Source organism: Silurus meridionalis, chromosome 6 (assembly GCF_014805685.1).
Source record: "Silurus meridionalis isolate SWU-2019-XX chromosome 6, ASM1480568v1, whole genome shotgun sequence".
In the NCBI taxonomy this organism is placed as follows: domain Eukaryota; kingdom Metazoa; phylum Chordata; class Actinopteri; order Siluriformes; family Siluridae; genus Silurus; species Silurus meridionalis.
The window spans coordinates 23,990,581-24,008,996 of NC_060889.1; the positions used below are offsets into that span (position 1 = coordinate 23,990,581).

The window sequence follows — 18,416 nt, forward strand, 5'->3', positions numbered from 1 at the left end:
TTATTGTTATTGACCTAACTGTAGAAAGTGCAAAACAAAGATACAAAACTCTATATAGTCCCTGGCTGAATAAATAAACACAGCAATAACAGAACATTTTCTAGATTTATATTTAGAAAGGAACGTATGTGTTGATATTATTTTGTGAGCTCAAAGTAGCAGTAATGTACAAAAAGATCTTAATTTGCACAAATTTTTAGATAATTTATTTATTTTAGAATAATTCTGTAGCCACCAACTTACCTTGTATGAAGGGCTTTTATTAAAGAATGGAGAGCTTTGGAAAGCAGTACAATCGAATGTCACTATTTTTGACTGCTCACATCTTCCACAAACTCTTAATCATAAATATGAGTTCATACATAAATGTTACAGGGAACAGGATAACAGAGGTTTGTATTTCATCTGTATGTCTCTAATAGGTGTGTTTTACAGACATGGTGTGTGCAATGTTGTGTTACTCTTTTCTACAGATGGTGATGTGATCCTGGACAGTCCTGTCCATCCTGTGACTGAGGGATGTTCTCTGACTTTACGCTGTTTATATCGTAAAACAACAGCTGGCATGGGTTTCTATAAAGATGATTCAGTTCTTCAGAGCAAGACTACATTAGACATGACCATCAGCAGTGTGTCAACGTCAGATGAAGGTTTCTACCACTGTAAAAATCCAGAGAGAGGAGACTCACCGAAAAGCTGGATTTCAGTCAGAGGTGAGAAATAATTTTCATAAATGACTATGCTGGAGTCATTTATTTTAGTAATTTAACTCGTGAAACTCGTGTATTAAATAAATTCAGTGCACACAGACTGAAGTAGTTTAAGTGTTTGGTTCTTTTAATTGTGATGATTTTGACTCACATTTAACAAAAACCCACCAATTCACTATATCAACAAATTAGAATATGGTGACATGCCAATCATCTAATCAACTCAAAACACCTGCAAAGGTTTCCTGAGCCTTCAAAATGGAAAAGACAGCTGTCCCAAAGACAATCATTGACACCCTTCACAAGGAGGAAAAGCCATGTACATTCATTGCCAAAGAAGCTGCTATTCACAGACTGCTGTATACAAGCATGTTAACAGACAGTTGAGTGGAAGGAAAAAGTGTGGAAGAAAAAGATGCATATCCAACCGAGAGAACCGCAGCTTAAGAGGCTTGTCATGCAAAATCGATTCAAACATTGGGGTGAACTTCACAAGGAATGGACTGAGGCTGGGGTCAAGGCATCAAGAGCCACCACACAAATGTGTCAAGGAATTTGGCTACACTTGTCGTATTCCTCTCATTAACCCACTCCTGAACCGCAGACACATCAGTGGCTGGTACCCGGAGTAAAGAGAAGAAGAACTGGACTGTTGCCCAGTGGTCCTGAGTTCTCTTTTTAGATGAGAGCAAGTTTTGTATTTCATTTGAAGCATTCTAGAGTCTGGAGGAAAGGTGGATAAGCTCAAAGCCCTAGTTGTTTGAAGTCCAGAGTTAAGTTTCCACATTTTGTGATGATTTGGGGTGCAATGTCATCTGGCAATGTTGGTCCACTCTGTTTTTTGAAAACCAAAGTCACTGCACCTGTTTACCAAAACGTTTTAGAGCGCTTAATGCTTTCTTCTGCTGACCAGCTTTATGGAGATGCTGATTTCATTTTCCAGCAGGATTTGGCACCTGCCCACACTGCCAACAGCACCAAAAGTTGGTTAAATGACCATGGTGTTGGTGTGCTTGACCGGGCAGCAAACTCACCAGACCTGAACCCCGTAGAGAATTTATATGGTATTGTCAAGAGGAAAATGAGAAACAAGAGACCAAAAAAATGCAGATGAGCTGAAGGCCACTGTCAAAGAAACATAGGCTTTCATACCACCTCAGCACTGCCACAGATTGATCACCTCCATGCCACACCGAATTGAGGCAGAAAGCAAAAGGAGCCCCTACCAAGTACATACAGTAAATGAACAGACTTTCCAGAAGGCCAACAATTCAATAAAAATGTTTTTTATTTATTTATTGGTCTTATTAAGTATTCAAATTTCTTGAGATAGTGAATTGGTGGGGTTTTGTAAAATGTGAGCCAAAATCATCACAACTAAAAGAACCAAAGACTTAAACTACTTTAGTCTGTGTGCATTGAATTTATTTAGTACACAAGTTTCACAATTTAAGTTTAATTAATGAAATATATTAACTTTTCCACGATATTCTAATTCATTTTGACGCACCTATATTACATTTTTCAAGCTTTTTAAATGTTACTCAAATGTTTTATATTACTCTTTGGAATTTATGGCACATACATCTCTTCAGTGTTGGGCAAAGTTACTTTTAAAAGTAATGCATTACAATATTGAGTTACTCCCCAAAAAAGTAAATAATTACGGTACTTAGTTAGTTCTTATGGAAAGTAATGTGTTATTACTTTTGCATTACTTGTATCTCTTTCATGCCTTACAGGTGTAACAGGTGTAATATAGATAATTGCCATTAAGAAATGTTATATTAGGGCAAAAGACATTTCTTAAACATTTAAAATGCATAATAACGTCTTAGAACAATAAGATGATCGATTACATTTTGACCACAAGGCTGAACACTTTCCAGTCGCTCTTCTGTACACTGCTTTGCAATCTGCCTTCACCGTCAGGAATGTAACTATCGTTCGTGTATATAAGGTTGAGGGTGTGGGCTGCACACCGGTGATGTGGAGGGAGAACATACCTTTCACTGTCATCTCGTAAAATATCTTGCAATTCCGTAAATATGGCCTCGTCCTTGTCTACATCATTCTCTGTTTCATCATCAGCTTGAAACATTCTGAACGCTTTTACAAAGTTCGCGCTATTATCAGTGACTGTGGCAGTTTATCTTCCCACAAAGAGCAAATGAGCTGTGAATTTGCTCTCTATCTCCGCTGCGATGGCATCTTATATGTGTCTCCCACCGAAAACTTTTATTCTGAGCAGTCCATAGATCTGCAGTGGTGGAAAGTTGGCAAAAGTTTTCTATATTTTTGTCTCCGTTTCCATATATGCAACATTGCATAATGTTGCATATATTCAACATTATACACACACACACACACACACACACACACACACACCTGTAGTGCTGTGCTTTGCATGCAGATGTTTTTTTTTTTTTAAGTGGTATTTTTTTGCAGTCGACAAGAGCTTTTTACCAACACATAATCTACACTTAACCGTTATTCCTTTCTCATTTTTCTCGACTATTTCAAAATAATGAGAATACTTCCATCACAGTAATTGGAAACTACTTTCAACGCAGTAATTCCCGCGGCTCGCACGTATGAGTGCGCGATTCTACGTGACTGCGTTCATTTAATTCAGTATTTATTTTTTATGCAAAATAATTTAACTGAAAAGTAACTCGCATTACTTTTTTTTAAAAAGTAACTCATATATTAATGTGTACATTTATAAAGTAACGCGCTACTTTACTCGTTACTCCAGAAAAGTAATATTATTACATAATGCACCACTGCATCTCTTTCATTTAATTAAATTCACAATTTAGGAGTTAAATGAGTATGTTATGTTGTATTAAGAGTTCTCTAGACCAGAAAACATGCTGAGTGTTTGTTAAGGCTGGAAGACTAGACTCAAAATATAACTTAAAATATATTTTAATGCTCAGTTGAATCAAAAATTGATTATGACCAGGAAATTTATGCTTTTAATATGATTGATATTAATTTATTTTTTATTACAGTTTGTATTGTTTGTTACACTTGCTGTTATTATTATTATTATTATTATTATTGTCATTGTAGTTGTTTTTAGATTTATTATTTTTTTTTTAATATCCTAATATTTCTCCCTTCAGTTCAGCCACCAGGAAAACCTTCAGTACTGAAGATCCTCAGCAGTCTAGTGGTGGTCTCACTGTATGTGCTGGTGACCATCATTCTGGCCGTGAAATGTTACAGAGCTCGAAGTAAGAATGCAGAAAGTGTTCATCATTAACCACAAAATAAAACCCTAATATTTAATAATTTGAAGTGCTGATAATTGTGTATTTTACAGCTGAACCTGGCGAGGACATCAGACCAAACAGAGTGATAGAAGCTGACACATCTGTCTGAGTGTTAAATGCCATGATTTTGTTTCATAATCCAGCTTTTAATTAATAACAGCTCCCAGTGTAACAAAGAACACATTCGGTCAGGGGTTGGATTTGTTGTTTCATATTTTGGCCGCTAGATGCCTTCACTGCTCATTCATCTTTTTCTTTTCTGCATGCTCATTATGCTGCCACCTGCATCCACTTCTCCACTAAATAAATCCTCCTGTTTTCTTGTACCTTTGCGTGGTGGTTGATGATGCCTGGTCAGTCCTTTGTGTGTTGTGTAAGTTCTTCCTCGTCTCCAGACATTTGTTCGAAAAAATCTTTAAATTTCCCCTCAAACGAGTCATCCTGCGCAATTACTACACGGGGGAAATTGGACGCAGGTGGCAGTGACAACATGCAGAGAAAACAGCTTGAGTGACCAATTCTGACCTCTAGTGGCCAAAAATTAAACAACAATACAAATCCTGTCTGTTCAGAAAGTAAGATTTTAGTAATAAGTGACTAATCAGGCGTTTTGATTTTTTAGAGATTGCTTTAGCTGATTTACTGTATTTGTATATCTTTTATGCATTTTCTTTTCACTATTTAACCTTTTCTTTTTTTCTTTTTTTTTTACTATAGCCAAAATTAAATTTCTTCTTATTCTATAGCTAAAATTTTGAATTGACTTAGATACATTTGTAGTATGATTTAAATGTTATTTGTGGCGAGAGTGCGGAACATGTTAAGAGAAGCGTGGAGAAGTGGCGGTACATGCTGGAGAAAGGGGAATGAAACCCTGCAGGAGCAAGACAGTATATATGTTGCATAAATGAAGTATATATGCAAGTGTGAAAGGGAAAGTTCATAAGACTGTGGTGAGACCTGCTCTGTTGTACAGTTTATAGATAGTGAAATTGTCAAAAAGACAGAGGCCAAAGCTGGAGGTGGCAGAGTTGGAAGTGGAAGATGCTGCGATTTTCAATGGGAGTGATGATGATGGACAGAATTAAAAATTAGTTCAATAGAGGTGCTATGCGTGTAGGACGCTTTGAAGACAAAATGAAAGAGGAACAAATGAGATGGTTTGGACATGTGCATGTGCAGAGGGTATATCAGTAGGAGAATGCTGAGGTGGAGCCGGTGGCAGGAGGAAAAGAGGAAGGCAAAGGAGGAGATTTATAGATGTGGTGTGGGAAGACATGCAAGTGGTTAGTTTGAAAGAGGCAGATGTACAGTAGAGGACAGAGTGATATAGAGAAGAATGATCCACTGTGGTGATCCTTATGGGAGCAGCAGAAAGAAGGTTAAATAGGATGCTTAATTTAATAGATAGATTTTTTCTTCTTTTTAACATGTGCTTTTGTTTTAACATTTAAATAAATATGTCATGATAAAGTTTGTCAAAATGTTACTTCTTTCTTTCTTTCTTTCTTTCTTTCTTTCTTTCTTTCTTTCTTTCTTTCAAAATAAATTACCAGTGGGAATTATATCTAACAAAAATCCCACAAACTATTAAACATATTGATTATGAGTTTGTGTTGACCGACAAAACTGTGTTTAGTTCCCTGTCTTCTCATAAGTGTGCATCCGTGCTCATTACATGCGCTTTAAAACCTCCTAAAACACTCACCAGTTTTAAAGTGGAAAAATAAGGTACAAAAGGCTTCAGTTAAGAATGTAATGCTGCTGTTGAACCTGTGTTTGAATCATTATTTATTATTTCTTTTGGTTTTTCATCACTATATGCCATAGGGGTAAAACATCCAGTTACAGTTCTGAGAAAATGGTGCTGCCCAGTCCTTCTTGTTAGAAAGTGTGCTACCCCTATGCCAAGTTTCCTATGTAGGCAGTGATGTATTGATTTAGAGTACTGAACTCTCTCTGATTTGCGTTCCCCTGCTCCATGCACTCTAAGCCTGGATAAGTTGAGTTTACTGGTTGCCCTGAAAGAAAAAAGAAGTAATGTTTACTTGATAAACTTGAGTTTCACTTGAGTGAACATAACAAAAATTTAAGATATTTTTAGTTAAATAGACCAAGTGCTTTTAACTATCTTGTTCTGTCAAATTACTCCACTTAACTTTATACTAACCACAATTTATATACAAAAGCAAGTAAAACAACTAATCATTTTTTTCCTTCTATTTCTACTTGACATTTCAAAATACAAACAAGTGAAGAAAAAAGTTTGCTAATGTTTTTTTCACGTTTTGAAAAAAAAATAAATGTTTTAAAAACATTTTGGATAGTTCTACTGCAGAGTTGTACAGTTCCATCACTGAATTCCCTTCCAAAATCACGCACAGTAAGGAAGGGTTTAGTTGTGAATTGATATGAGTCATGTCAATGACATTCTAACAAAGAAAGAAACAGATTGACAAGATGACATTATCATTAAAGTTATTTAATGCTGTTTTGTCAACTAAAATATACATGTACAAAACATTATAAAACATGGTCTATAACATATATATAGTTTGAATTCACTCACCAGATTTACTAAACTGTGGTCATCCTGTCTGCTCTGCTAAAAACACGTTGTGGAAGCTATGTCTCGAACTCACAGGGGTTAAACTTGACAGTGTCTGCCGCAAGCAAGTGAGAAATAAAAACTAGTCCCCTGATGGGATAAAATGAGAACAATAAATGGGCGACTAAAAGCTGTGGAACTCTCCTCACACTCATTCAAGTGCAATTGTGTCGGATGCACAGGAGCTCAAAATCGTGCATGTTTAAATAGAAATGTCCTAAATTGTTTCAAATAAGCTATGTCTACCGAATTTGCCTGTTTGTCTTCCTTTCTTTTTCAGATGTCACATCAAGTACCTTTCTAGCTGTCTCTCTCATCACTTCTGCAGCAGTTACCCAATCATCCAGCACCTCTTCACCACCACCGAGCCCCTGTCTGACCTCTTCCCTAAATCTCACACTACAGTCTTTCTCCTTCAGTTTCCACCATGTTATTCTTTAGTCTTCACTCTCCTCCTCTTTTTTTACCTCCAAAGTCATCCTACAGACCACCATCTGATGCTGTCTAGCTACACTGTCCCCGCAAACACCTTACAGTCTCCAATCTCCTTCAGGTTGCATCTCCTACATAGAACATAGTCCACCTGTGTGCACCTTCCTCCACTCTTATCGTCACCCTATGATTATCCTTCTTTTTAAAATACGTATTCACCACTGCCATTTCCATCCTTTTAGCAAAATCCAACACCATCTGCCCTTCCACATTCCTCTCCTTAAGGCCAAACCTACCCACCACCTCCTCATCACCTCTGTTCCCTTCACCTACATGCCCATTAAAGTCTGCCCCAATCACCAAGAGTCAAGAAGCTTTTATTGTCATTCCAACCATATATAGATGATGCAGTACACAGTAAAATGAAACAACTTTCCTCCAGAACCCTGATGCTACATAAAACAACATAAAACAACATGAAACAACAGTCACAGAACAGAAAAAACACAGGGCCAAGAACTAAGTAGGAGATCCTTGCCACATAAAGTGCATGTGTGCAACTAGTGCAAGCATTGCAAAAGACAACACAAGACAGTTCAAGACAACACAGGACCGTGCAGGACAATACACAAAACACAAAATAGCTCTGCCAGTAAACCTGTCTTAACAAAATAAGGTGCACAGTAGCAGAAAACTGTAAACAATGGTGTGCAATTTAAACAAATAGCAGCAACCAAGATAAAGTAAACAGTAGTAAAAATATCGTTCTTATTAGGGCTGGGCGATATGGCCTAAAAAAGAAATCCCTGATTTTTTCACAAAAAATCTGATTTGCGATTTATATAGATTTTTTTCCCCCTGCTTAAAATCAATCTTCATATGACAAAGAAAATGTTCCGAAAAAAAGTTTTACCTTTTATTAAATAAAGTTTATTTACCCTTCTGGGATTATAACCCACTTTGGGTTAAAGTGCAATCAGAAACAACAAGACAAAAATACAAGATGGCAGGCACTGCCATTGTAAATTGTAAAAATAGAACATAACATAACATAAAATAAACAAACCTACAAAGAAAAATGTTTTATGAGTGTTTCAATGTGGAACCTGATTGAAAATGCACCTGAGGTTTTGAGTGATTTTGCCTTTACTTTTCTCCAAAACTCCACAGTAAAATGAGATCAAATTTAACAGAGTAATAGACAGGGACACTGTTAATAAAAATAATTTAAAAGATTGAGCAAACCTATAAAGAAAAATGTGTTCATATGTGAAACATGGTTTAAAATGCAGTGATGCTTGGAGTGATTTTGTCTTTACTTTTCTTAAAAACTCCACAGTAAAATGAGTTGAAATTTGAAATAAGAATATAATAGACAGGGAAATTCTAAATAAGAATTATTTGAAAGATTGAGCAAATCTCTAAAAACTGTTTTATGAGTGTTTGAATATGGCGATTTAAATGCTCTGATTGTTCTGTTTCTTAATGGAAACGCGGTTCTGAAGCGTCTATACATGTATTTTGACCGCTCCCACCACCCATACTGTAAGTGTACGATTAGACGCGCAACACTAAACAAAGTGCGGCTGCTTAACCGTGTATTTTCAGGATGCGGCTGCTTAAGGGCAGTCTTGTGCTGCCGCTGTCTTGTTTATTTTGTAGTGCCCTACATCTCTCCCACTCGACAGCATGCCTCTGTTTGAGGTGCTGCAGTAAATTGGTGGTACTGCTACCTTTGCTTGCTCGCTGCCATGTTGTTTGTGTATCTCTATGGCAAACGCAGGGGGAGGGCTGAGTTCGTTCTAAACTATGGAAGCCCAGAGGGGAGCGTCGGCGGATATTAAAGAGAAACCCGATTTTTATTTGCACAGATGGATGAAAACTACACATTCGAGTTACTACACAGCCCTAGTTCTTATCGTTCTTATCGTTCCAATCGTCCTTTCCTAGGTACACCCTCCGCCACTTCATCTAATTCACTCCAGAATCTTTCCTTTTCCTCCATCTTACAGCCGACTTGTGGAGCATAAGCACTGATGACATTTATCATCATCGCTTCAACTTCCAGCTTCACGTTAATCACTCTATCAGAATCTCTCTTCACCTCCATTACACTCTTACTGTACTCTTTCTTCAGAATCACCCCTACACCATTTCTCTTTCCATCCACACCATGAAAGAACAGTTTAAACCCACATCCAATGTTCCTGGCCTTACTCCCTTTCCATTTGGTCTCCTGAACACAACATATCTACCTTTCTCCTCACCATCATATCAGCTATCTCTCTCCCTTTACCAGTCATAGTACAAACATTTAAAAAAACCAAACCCGAACCTTCACTCTCCTACACTTCTCCTTTCCCTGCCGTCTCTGTAGACGTCTTCCTCTTCTCCTTCTCCTCCTTCGGCCAACAGTAGCCCAATTTCCACTGGTACCCTGTTGGCTAACGATACCTGTGGTGGTCGTTGGTAACCCGGGCCTCGACCGATCCGGTATGAAATTCTTGTGATCCGCATATTCGATTTGGCACATGTTTTACACTGGATAACCTTACTAACCCAATCCTCCCCATTTATCTGGGCTTGGGACCGGCACTAAGAGCGCACTGGCTTGTGCCTCCCTAATGGCTGGGTTATAGAGGCTAAAATCTGATTAGACAAAAAAAATCTAACATCCACATACAAGTACTGTAAGCAGTGCAGCCAAGAGAAACACTGCGAAATGAAGAGAATAAACTGTTGGGAATAAATTAATACAATTTTATTGAACAAATATTAGAATTTAGGTTGTAAATGTAGGTCAGTGCTTCTGATTGTGTTTAGGACAGCAGAGAAGGCTTTTCTTTCCGTGACTACCTGTCACAGACTAAATGTTTACTTGTACTTGCATACACTATTAACCTAATAACCATGCCATTAATTGTGTATTTCTCGTTTAAAATTTTCAGAATACCAGAATTCTAGTAAAATTAAAGAGCCAGTGTGAGTGTGATTTATTGTGTTTCAGTTCATGTCCTGGAGCATACCCAAATGAGGATGGGTTCCCCTTTTGAGTCTGGTTCCTCTCAAGGTTTCTTCCTCATAACATCTAAGAGAGTTTTTCCTTGCCACAGTCACCACGGCTGCTCATCATCTGTTGTGAAAAGCGCTATAGAAATAAACACGACTTGACATATCTAGTCTTGCCAGTCAAGGCTCTGTTTGGCCGATACGGCTCAACAACGCAGAAGACTATACCCCACAGATAAGTGTGAATAAATAAATACAGGAATGTCAGGGTTGTCAGGAATATTAACTGGAGACTTTGAAATCGTTAGGTGCATGAAAGCTAGTGCTGCTACACCTTACAGTGTCTGTGAACTTTGTAATTTACAAATGCACCAAATGTCATTTCAGATCTAATTTCATTAAAAATAGCATCAGACCTAGTAGTGGATTTCCTGATGAGATTACATTATTAAACAAAAATTCAGATTTTATTTGTTATTTAGTAAATATATTTCTTGAGGTTAATAAAAGTTAAAGCAGGAAATTGTATTTGTTTCCTAGTAGTTGAGCTGTATGGCTTTAAGAGAAGAGGAAATGATATGTCATTCTCATTTTCAGTAAAAGTGAAATGAATCAGCCACATGTGCATGTTTCCACTACTGCTAATTTCTGTGGTATGTGCTATGGTTTTAAAACATGCACTACAAGCACTAAGCTAATAACAGAAGATTAACATAGGGTTAGACTTCATTGGAACTTTGTTCAACCAATAAGAGACTATATGTAGATCTCAAAACAGCAAGCTTATAATTAAAATGTCTTGAAATGTGTACCATTGCTCATTGATCTGAAAATCAGATGAGGCACTTCAGAACTGCTTTGGCTGAACAGATTGTGAGGTGTTTAAGAAAGCTACTATGTGCAGTGACTGTACTGTTAACCCTGATTATATATCTAATGTTATATAACCTGCTTCATTAGTACCTGCATGAAAAAATACTCAGGTATTGCCTGTGACCTCAGGAAGGCCAGATATGATCTTCGAAGGGCCATTAAGAATACCAAGAGAGAATACAAACTGAGCCTGGGGTGTTGCTACACCACCTATAACACTCTGAAAGGGATTACAGAATATTACACACTATCAAAGCAAAAGTAGCGTGAGATCACTGACAGTCGCATCATAACTGACAAATTCAACAAAGTCTTTGACAGCTTTGAGGTTCTCAACAACAAATCACTGGGAATACACAGACAGAATGGTAGCAAATAGAACCCACCATTCCTAAATGCATTATTGGCAAGTATTTTGTAAAAATAACCACCAAAAATCAGCCAGACCAGCCATTGTTCCCTGACACTGAGAGATGACTACTCCCCCAATCCTTTCTACAGAACACACATTAACAATGCAAAAAACATCATACCTCTCGATGCACTGCACTGACACATACATACATATATCCCTTTGCAATGCGATTTTACAATATGAACTACCACTGAATCACTCATCTTTCTGTATTGTATTTATTTATATAAGGTACAATTATTTATTTCATTATGCTTTTTTATTTTATTTGCCAAATAAAACCACTGTTTGTTTAACCTTCTGATGGATAATGCAATAATTTCCCTCACGGGATTAATAAACTGTATCTAGAATCTATCTCTGCAGAACTTTGTATGTGCATGACTTCCATGTTTACACTGTATAATTTATATATGTTTACAATGTACACTGTGCATTTTATTGTATATTGTATACAATGGGTACGGAAAGTATGCAGACCCCCTTAAATTTTTCACTCTGATACAGTGAGGAAAATAAGTATTTGAACACCCTGCTATTTTGCAAGTTCTCCCACTTAGAAATCATGGAGGGGTCTGAAATTGTCATCGTAGGTTCATGTCCACTGTGAGAGACATAATCTAAAAAAAAAAAATCCAGAAATCACAATATATGATTTTTAAACTATTTATTTGTATGATACAGCTGCAAATAAGTATTTGAACACCTGAGAAAGTCAATGTTAATATTTGGTACAGTAGCCTTTGTTTGCAGTTACAGAGGTCAAAGGTTTCCTGTAGTTTTTCACCAGGTTTGCACACACTGCAGGAGGGATTTTGGCCCACCTCCACACAGATCTTCTCTAGATCAGTCAGGTTTCTGGCCTGTCGCTGAGAAACACAGAGTTTGAGCTCCCTCCAAAGATTCTCTATTGGGTTTAGGTCTGGAGACTGGCTAGGCCATGCCAGAACCTTGATATGCTTCTTACAGAGCCACTCCTTGGTTATCCTGGCTGTGTGCTTGGTCATTGTCATGTTGGAAGACCCAGCCTCGACCCATCTTCAATGCTCTAACTGAGGGAAGGAGGTTGTTCCCAAAATCTCGCAATACATGGCCCCGGTCATCCTCTCCTTAATACAGTGCAGTCGCCTGTCCCATGTGCAGAAAACACCCCAAAGCATGATGCTACCACCCCATGCTTCACAGTAGGGATGGTGTTCTTGGATGGTACTCATCATTCTTCTTCCTCCAAACACGTTTAGTGGAATTATGACCCAAAAGTTCTATTTTGGTCTCATCTGACCACATGACTTTCTCCCATGACTCCTCTGGATCATCCAAATGGTCATTGGCAAACTTAAGACGTGCCTGGACATGTGCTGGTTTAAGCAGGGGAACCTTCCGTGCCATGCATGATTTCAAACCATGACGCCTTAGTGTATTACCAACAGTAACCTTGGAAACGGTGGTCCCAGCTCTTTTCAGGTCATTGACCAGCTCCTCCCATGTAGTTCTGGGCTGATTTCTCACCTTCCTTAGGATCATTGAGACCCCACGAGGTGAGATCTTGCATGGAGCCCCAGTCCGAGGGAGATTGACAGTCATGTTTAGCTTCTTCCATTTTCTAATGATTGCTCCAACAGTGGACCTTTTTCACCAAGCTGCTTGGCAATTTCCGTAGCCCTTTCCAGCCTTGTGGAGGTGTACAATTTTGTCTCTAGTGTCTTTGGACAGCTCTTTGGTCTTAGCCATGTTAGTAGTTGGATTCTTACTGATTGTAAGGGGTGGACAGGTGTCTTTATGCAGCTAACGACCTCAAACAGGTGCATCTAATTTAGGATAATAAATGTAGTGGAGGTGGACATTTTAAAGGCAGACTAACAGGTCTTTGAGGGTCAGAATTCTAGCTGATAGACAGGTGTTGAAATACTTATTTGCAGCTGTATCATACAAATAAATAGTTTAAAAATCATATATTGTGATTTCTGGATTTTTTTTTTAGATTATGTCTCTCACAGTGGACATGCACCTACGATGACAATTTCAGACCCCTCCATGATTTCTGAGTGGGAGAACTTGCAAAATATCAGGGTGTTTTCCTCACTGTATATTGCAATTATTTGCTAAAATCATTTAAGGTGATTTATTTTCCTCATTAATGTACACATAGCACCCCATATTGACAAAAAAACCCACAGAATTGTTGACATTTTTGCAGATTTATTAAAAAAGACAAACTGAAATATCACATAGTCCTAAGTATTCAGACCCTTTGCTGTGACACTCATATTTAACTCAGGTGCTATCAATTTCTTCTGATCATCCTTGAGATGGTTCTACACCTTCATTTGAGTCCAGCTGTGTTTGATTATACTGATTGGACTTGATTAGGAAAGCCTCACACCTGTCTATATAAGACCTTACAGATCACAATGCATGTCAGAGCAAATGAGAATCATGAGGTCAAAGGAACTGCCTGAAGAGCTCAGAGACAGAATTGTGGCAAGGCACAGATCTGGCCAAGGTTACAAAAACATTTCTGCTGCACTTAAGGTTACTAAGAGCACAGTGGCCTCCATAAACCTTAAATGGAAGATGTTTGGGACGACCAGAACCCTTCCTAGAGCTAGCAGTCTGGCCAAACTGAGCTATCGGGGAGAAGAGCCTTGGTGAGAGAGGTAAAGAAGAACCCAAAGATCACTGTGGCTGAGCTCCAGAGATGCAGTCGGGAGATGGGAGAAAGTTGTAGAAAGTCAACCATCACTGCAGCCCTCCACCAGTCGGGGCTTTATGGCAGAGTGGCCTGACGGAAGCCTCTCCTCAGTGCAAGACACATGAAAGCCTGCATGGAGTTTGCTAAAAAACACCTGAAGGACTCCAAGATGGTGAGAAATAAGATTCTCTGGTCTGATGAGACCAAGATAGAACTTTTTGGCCTTAATTCTAAGCGGTATGTGTGGAGAAAACCAGGCACTGCTCAGCACCTGTCCAATACAGTCCCAACAGTGAAGCATGCTGGTGGCAGCATCATAATGTGGGGGTGTTTTTCATCTGCAGGGACAGGATGACTGGTTGCAATCAAGGGAAAGATGAATGCAGCCAAGTAAAGGGATATTCTGGACGAAAACCTTCTCCAGATTGCTCTGGACCTCAGACTGGGCCGAAGGTTTACCTTCCAACAAGACAATGACCCTAAACACACAGCTAAAATAACGAAGGAGTGGCTTCACAACAACTCCGTGACTGTTCTTGAATGGCCCAGCCAGAGCACTGACTTAAACCCAATTGAGCATCTCTGGAGAGACCTAAAAATGGCTGTCCACCAACGATTACCATCCAACCTGACAGTGTGTCTGCAAGGAGGAATGGCAGAGGATCCCCAAATCCAGGAGTGAAAAACTTGTTACATCTTTTCCAAAAAGACTCATGGCTGTATTAGATAAAAAAGGGTGCTTCTACTAAATACTGAGCAAAGGGTTTGAATACTTAGGACCATGTGATATTTCAGGTTTTCTTTTTTAATAATCTGCAACAATGTGGAGGCCATTTGAGTACAGTGAACTCATTGTCATGTTCAAGAAATCAGTCTGAGATGATTCGCGCTTTATGACATGGCGTGTTATCCTGCTGGAAGTAGCCATCAGAAGCTGGGTACACTGTGGTCATAAAAGGATGGACATGGTCAGCAACAATACTCAGGTAGATTGTGGCGTTGACACGATGCTCAATCGGTACTTATGGGCCCAAAGTGTGCCAAGAAAATATCCCCCACACCATTACACCACCACCACCAGCCTGAACCGTTGATACAAGGCAGGATGGATCCATGCTTTTTATGTTGATGCCAAATTCTGACCCTACCATCCAAATGTCGCAGCAGAAATCTAGACTCATCAGACCAGGCAACGTTTTTCCAATCTTCTATTATCCAATTTGACCTCTGACCTCTGGCATCAACAAGGCATTTGCGCCCACAGAACTGCCGCTCACTGAATATTTTCTCTTTTTCGGACCATTCTCTGTAAACCCTAGAGATGGTTGTGCGTGAAAATCCCAGTAGATCAGCAGTTTCTGAAATACTCAGACCAGCCTGTCTTTCACCAACAACCATGCCACGTTCAAAGTCACTTAAATCATCTTTCTTCCTCATTCTGATGCTCAGTTTGAACTGCAGCAGATCGTCTTGACCATGTCTACATGCCTAAATGCATTGAGTTGCTACCATGTGATTGGCTGATTAGAAATTTGCGTTAAAGAGCAGTTGGACAGGTTTACCTAATAAAGTGTACATACAGTATGACAATTAACTCTTGAAACTTAAAATGTTTCATATTCAACCAGCACAAAGAAGATTTTCATGTGACATTTTATATATATATATATATATATATATATATATATATATATATATATATATATATATATATATACAGTGGAACCCACTTATCTCGACCTCGGTTAACTCGCCAACCCTATTAAGTTGAAGTTTTTGAAGTGGAACCGCCAAATTTCTCGATCCGCACTGTGCAGCCACAGAAGAACTCGCGGAAGTGGCGGAAAAATCAAGCCTTACAGATGCTACAGGTGTAGGATACTTTTCTCGAGTCATTTCACTCTGACACACGTGAAATGACTCGAGAATTTAATTTTGACACTGATTAGCTTTTTGTAAAAACGAACTACACCCGCGCGTTTTTATTGATTTTGTGAGCGATTTTTGTGTTTACAATGTTGGAGAATATAATAAAGGTTTGTATTGAAAATCGACGGTGGTTTGTATTGTATACTGGTAAATCTCTGCTGTTAGTTGGTGCACATATGCCTTTTGTTGTTAATGTTATGCGATGAACGGGAGGCGAAAGTAGAAGCGCAGGGCTGAACAGCACACGGGAGAACGTGGGGTGAGCAGCAAAAGCATCGCAGCCGTTGAGAGAGCAGAGTCCGAGTGGGAAGGCACGTACCGGGATACGCATGAGCGATAACAACGACCACCTTGAACCAACATTAACGGACAGTGAGAGTGTGGAAGTGAGGGGTTTAAATAGGAGCTGGTGATGAGTGCTAAACGGGCACGATTGAAGCCGGGAGCTTCAGAGAAAGCGGAGGTTTGACAGCCGCCAAAGGGGGCGTGGCAGGTGGTTTCCTGACAGTTAACAAACATGTATGTACATTTTTATAGCATGCCTTCATCAAACAAATCGCAGCAACGCTGTTGTGTAAAAAACCTCCAAAAACATGCGCATGTACATTCTCCTTTATTAACGCACATCATGTACATAAAGAAATTTCAAGCACGTTAATATATTGCCGTCATATTGGTTTTCGTTTATCTCGATCATCGGTTATCTCGAGGCTTTTTGGCGTCCCTAGGCCCTCGACATAACTGGTTCCACTGTATATATATATATATATATATATATATATATATATATATATATATATATATATATATAATACACTGTAAACATTGTTAAATATTCAGCAACTGGGAATTTCTCTATTGCTGCAATGCATAATATGAATGTTGAAAATGCAACATCTCTCTTAATCTCCTTCTCTCTCTTTCTTACAGTCTAAAGTGTGATCTTTCTTTAGAAACACGACACACAGAGGAAGTGGTGAGGCTTCAACAAAGACATGGCTCATTAAATCAAGCATCAGTAGACAGGATGGATCTTGGGCCTCTTTGTGTGAATATCTGTGAGTAAATGTTCTGTGTGTCTTTTCTGATTATTGAATTATTACCAAGTAACAGTCTGGAAGACTAATATCAGGTTCTGTTTGACAAGTTTCTTGCTGAAATATTAAACATTCAGCATGTTGAATCCATAGATGCATTTTTTTCCCTTAAATAATCAAATCATTAAAAGTGACTTCATGATTTGTAACTGCAGCTATCCATTGGTAGTCAATACATATTTATACTTGATTCAATATTTGTTATCTTCTGTATTTGTGTAATATTAAAAGTCTTAAATTATGTGATTATGTAAAGTGAAGAGCATTGATTTTCATTTTATTGAAGTCTATATTCCACTACATTTCTTAAAAGAGTGTAAAGAAAGACAGACTGTTCTCTGCGGTTTTACAGAAGAATGGTATTTATTTTTGCCCCTACTGTATGTTTTTTCTCACATCAAGTGTGAAAAGCAGACACTGTTAAAAGCTAAAGCTGATGATGATAACGTGTAGCATCTGGGTAGGATAATTTTGTTGATTAGCTGAACGCATGTCCCCGACACCAATTTTAACCTTTAACATCTGCATATCAATCATAGACTGGGTCTTATAGTCTACAGTTTTATTTGGGGTTGTCTTATATTTAAGTATCTTTCATCAATAACACAAGGCAAAAAAAAGGCATTCTCTGGTCTCTCCAGCTGACTTCAAGGGGTCATTCAAATAATAAAGCAGGTCATGCTCTGAACTCGGCTCCAGTATGTTTAGGTCTAAAGTTTAGTTCTGTGTTACCTAGTCCCATTCATCAAACGCCTAATGTTCACAAGTGATTGTCTCTAAATGCCGCTCCCATTTTCAAGGTCACTGCATACATTTGATCTTGTTACATGCTAAATTACTTGTACAGTATGAAGTAGAAAGTTGTGTCTTCATTGGCCAGAAGATAACCCTTCTGTAGAGTTAATAAAAGATTATACTGTCTGTTTGGTGGACAATTAATTTCATTACTGTTAATTCTAAGATAATCTAAATATTTATGATTAATTATAACCATTTATAATTACTCATAGTGATTTCCATTTTTTGCTAGCTAAATTCCTACAAAAGGATAAAGCTATTACAATGGTGACAGGAAGAACTAACTTGTGGTTTGTATCTTGAGTTTCACATCACATTAAACATGAAAATAATAAAAAATAAAAATAAATAAAAGTCTGGCATGTTCATTAATGAACTAAAACTTTGTAAATGTTGGCTCTCTGCTGTGGTATATTATTAATTCTGTTATAATAACAGTAACACCAATTCACACCAGACCACCCTGCTGTAGATTTCTTTATTGCAACAGCAAACCACTGAAGCTTTTACTGTGTACTTCATCTGTCTTTTATCTGTTTCTCTTCTGCTTTTAGTGCTGATGGGACTCATCC

General features: G+C 38.2%; 1 protein-coding gene across 1 annotated transcript in view; it reads left to right on the forward strand.

Annotated features, from left to right (window-relative positions):
- The window catches only part of LOC124387224 (Fc receptor-like protein 5), a 111,051-nt gene that overhangs the window by 52,896 nt on the left and 39,739 nt on the right, over positions 1-18,416 (forward strand). Inside the window, exon 32 of the mRNA XM_046851441.1 lies at positions 474-713. Coding sequence (XP_046707397.1) covers positions 474-713 — 240 coding nt within the window. The remainder of the gene's footprint in view (positions 1-473; positions 714-18,416) is intronic.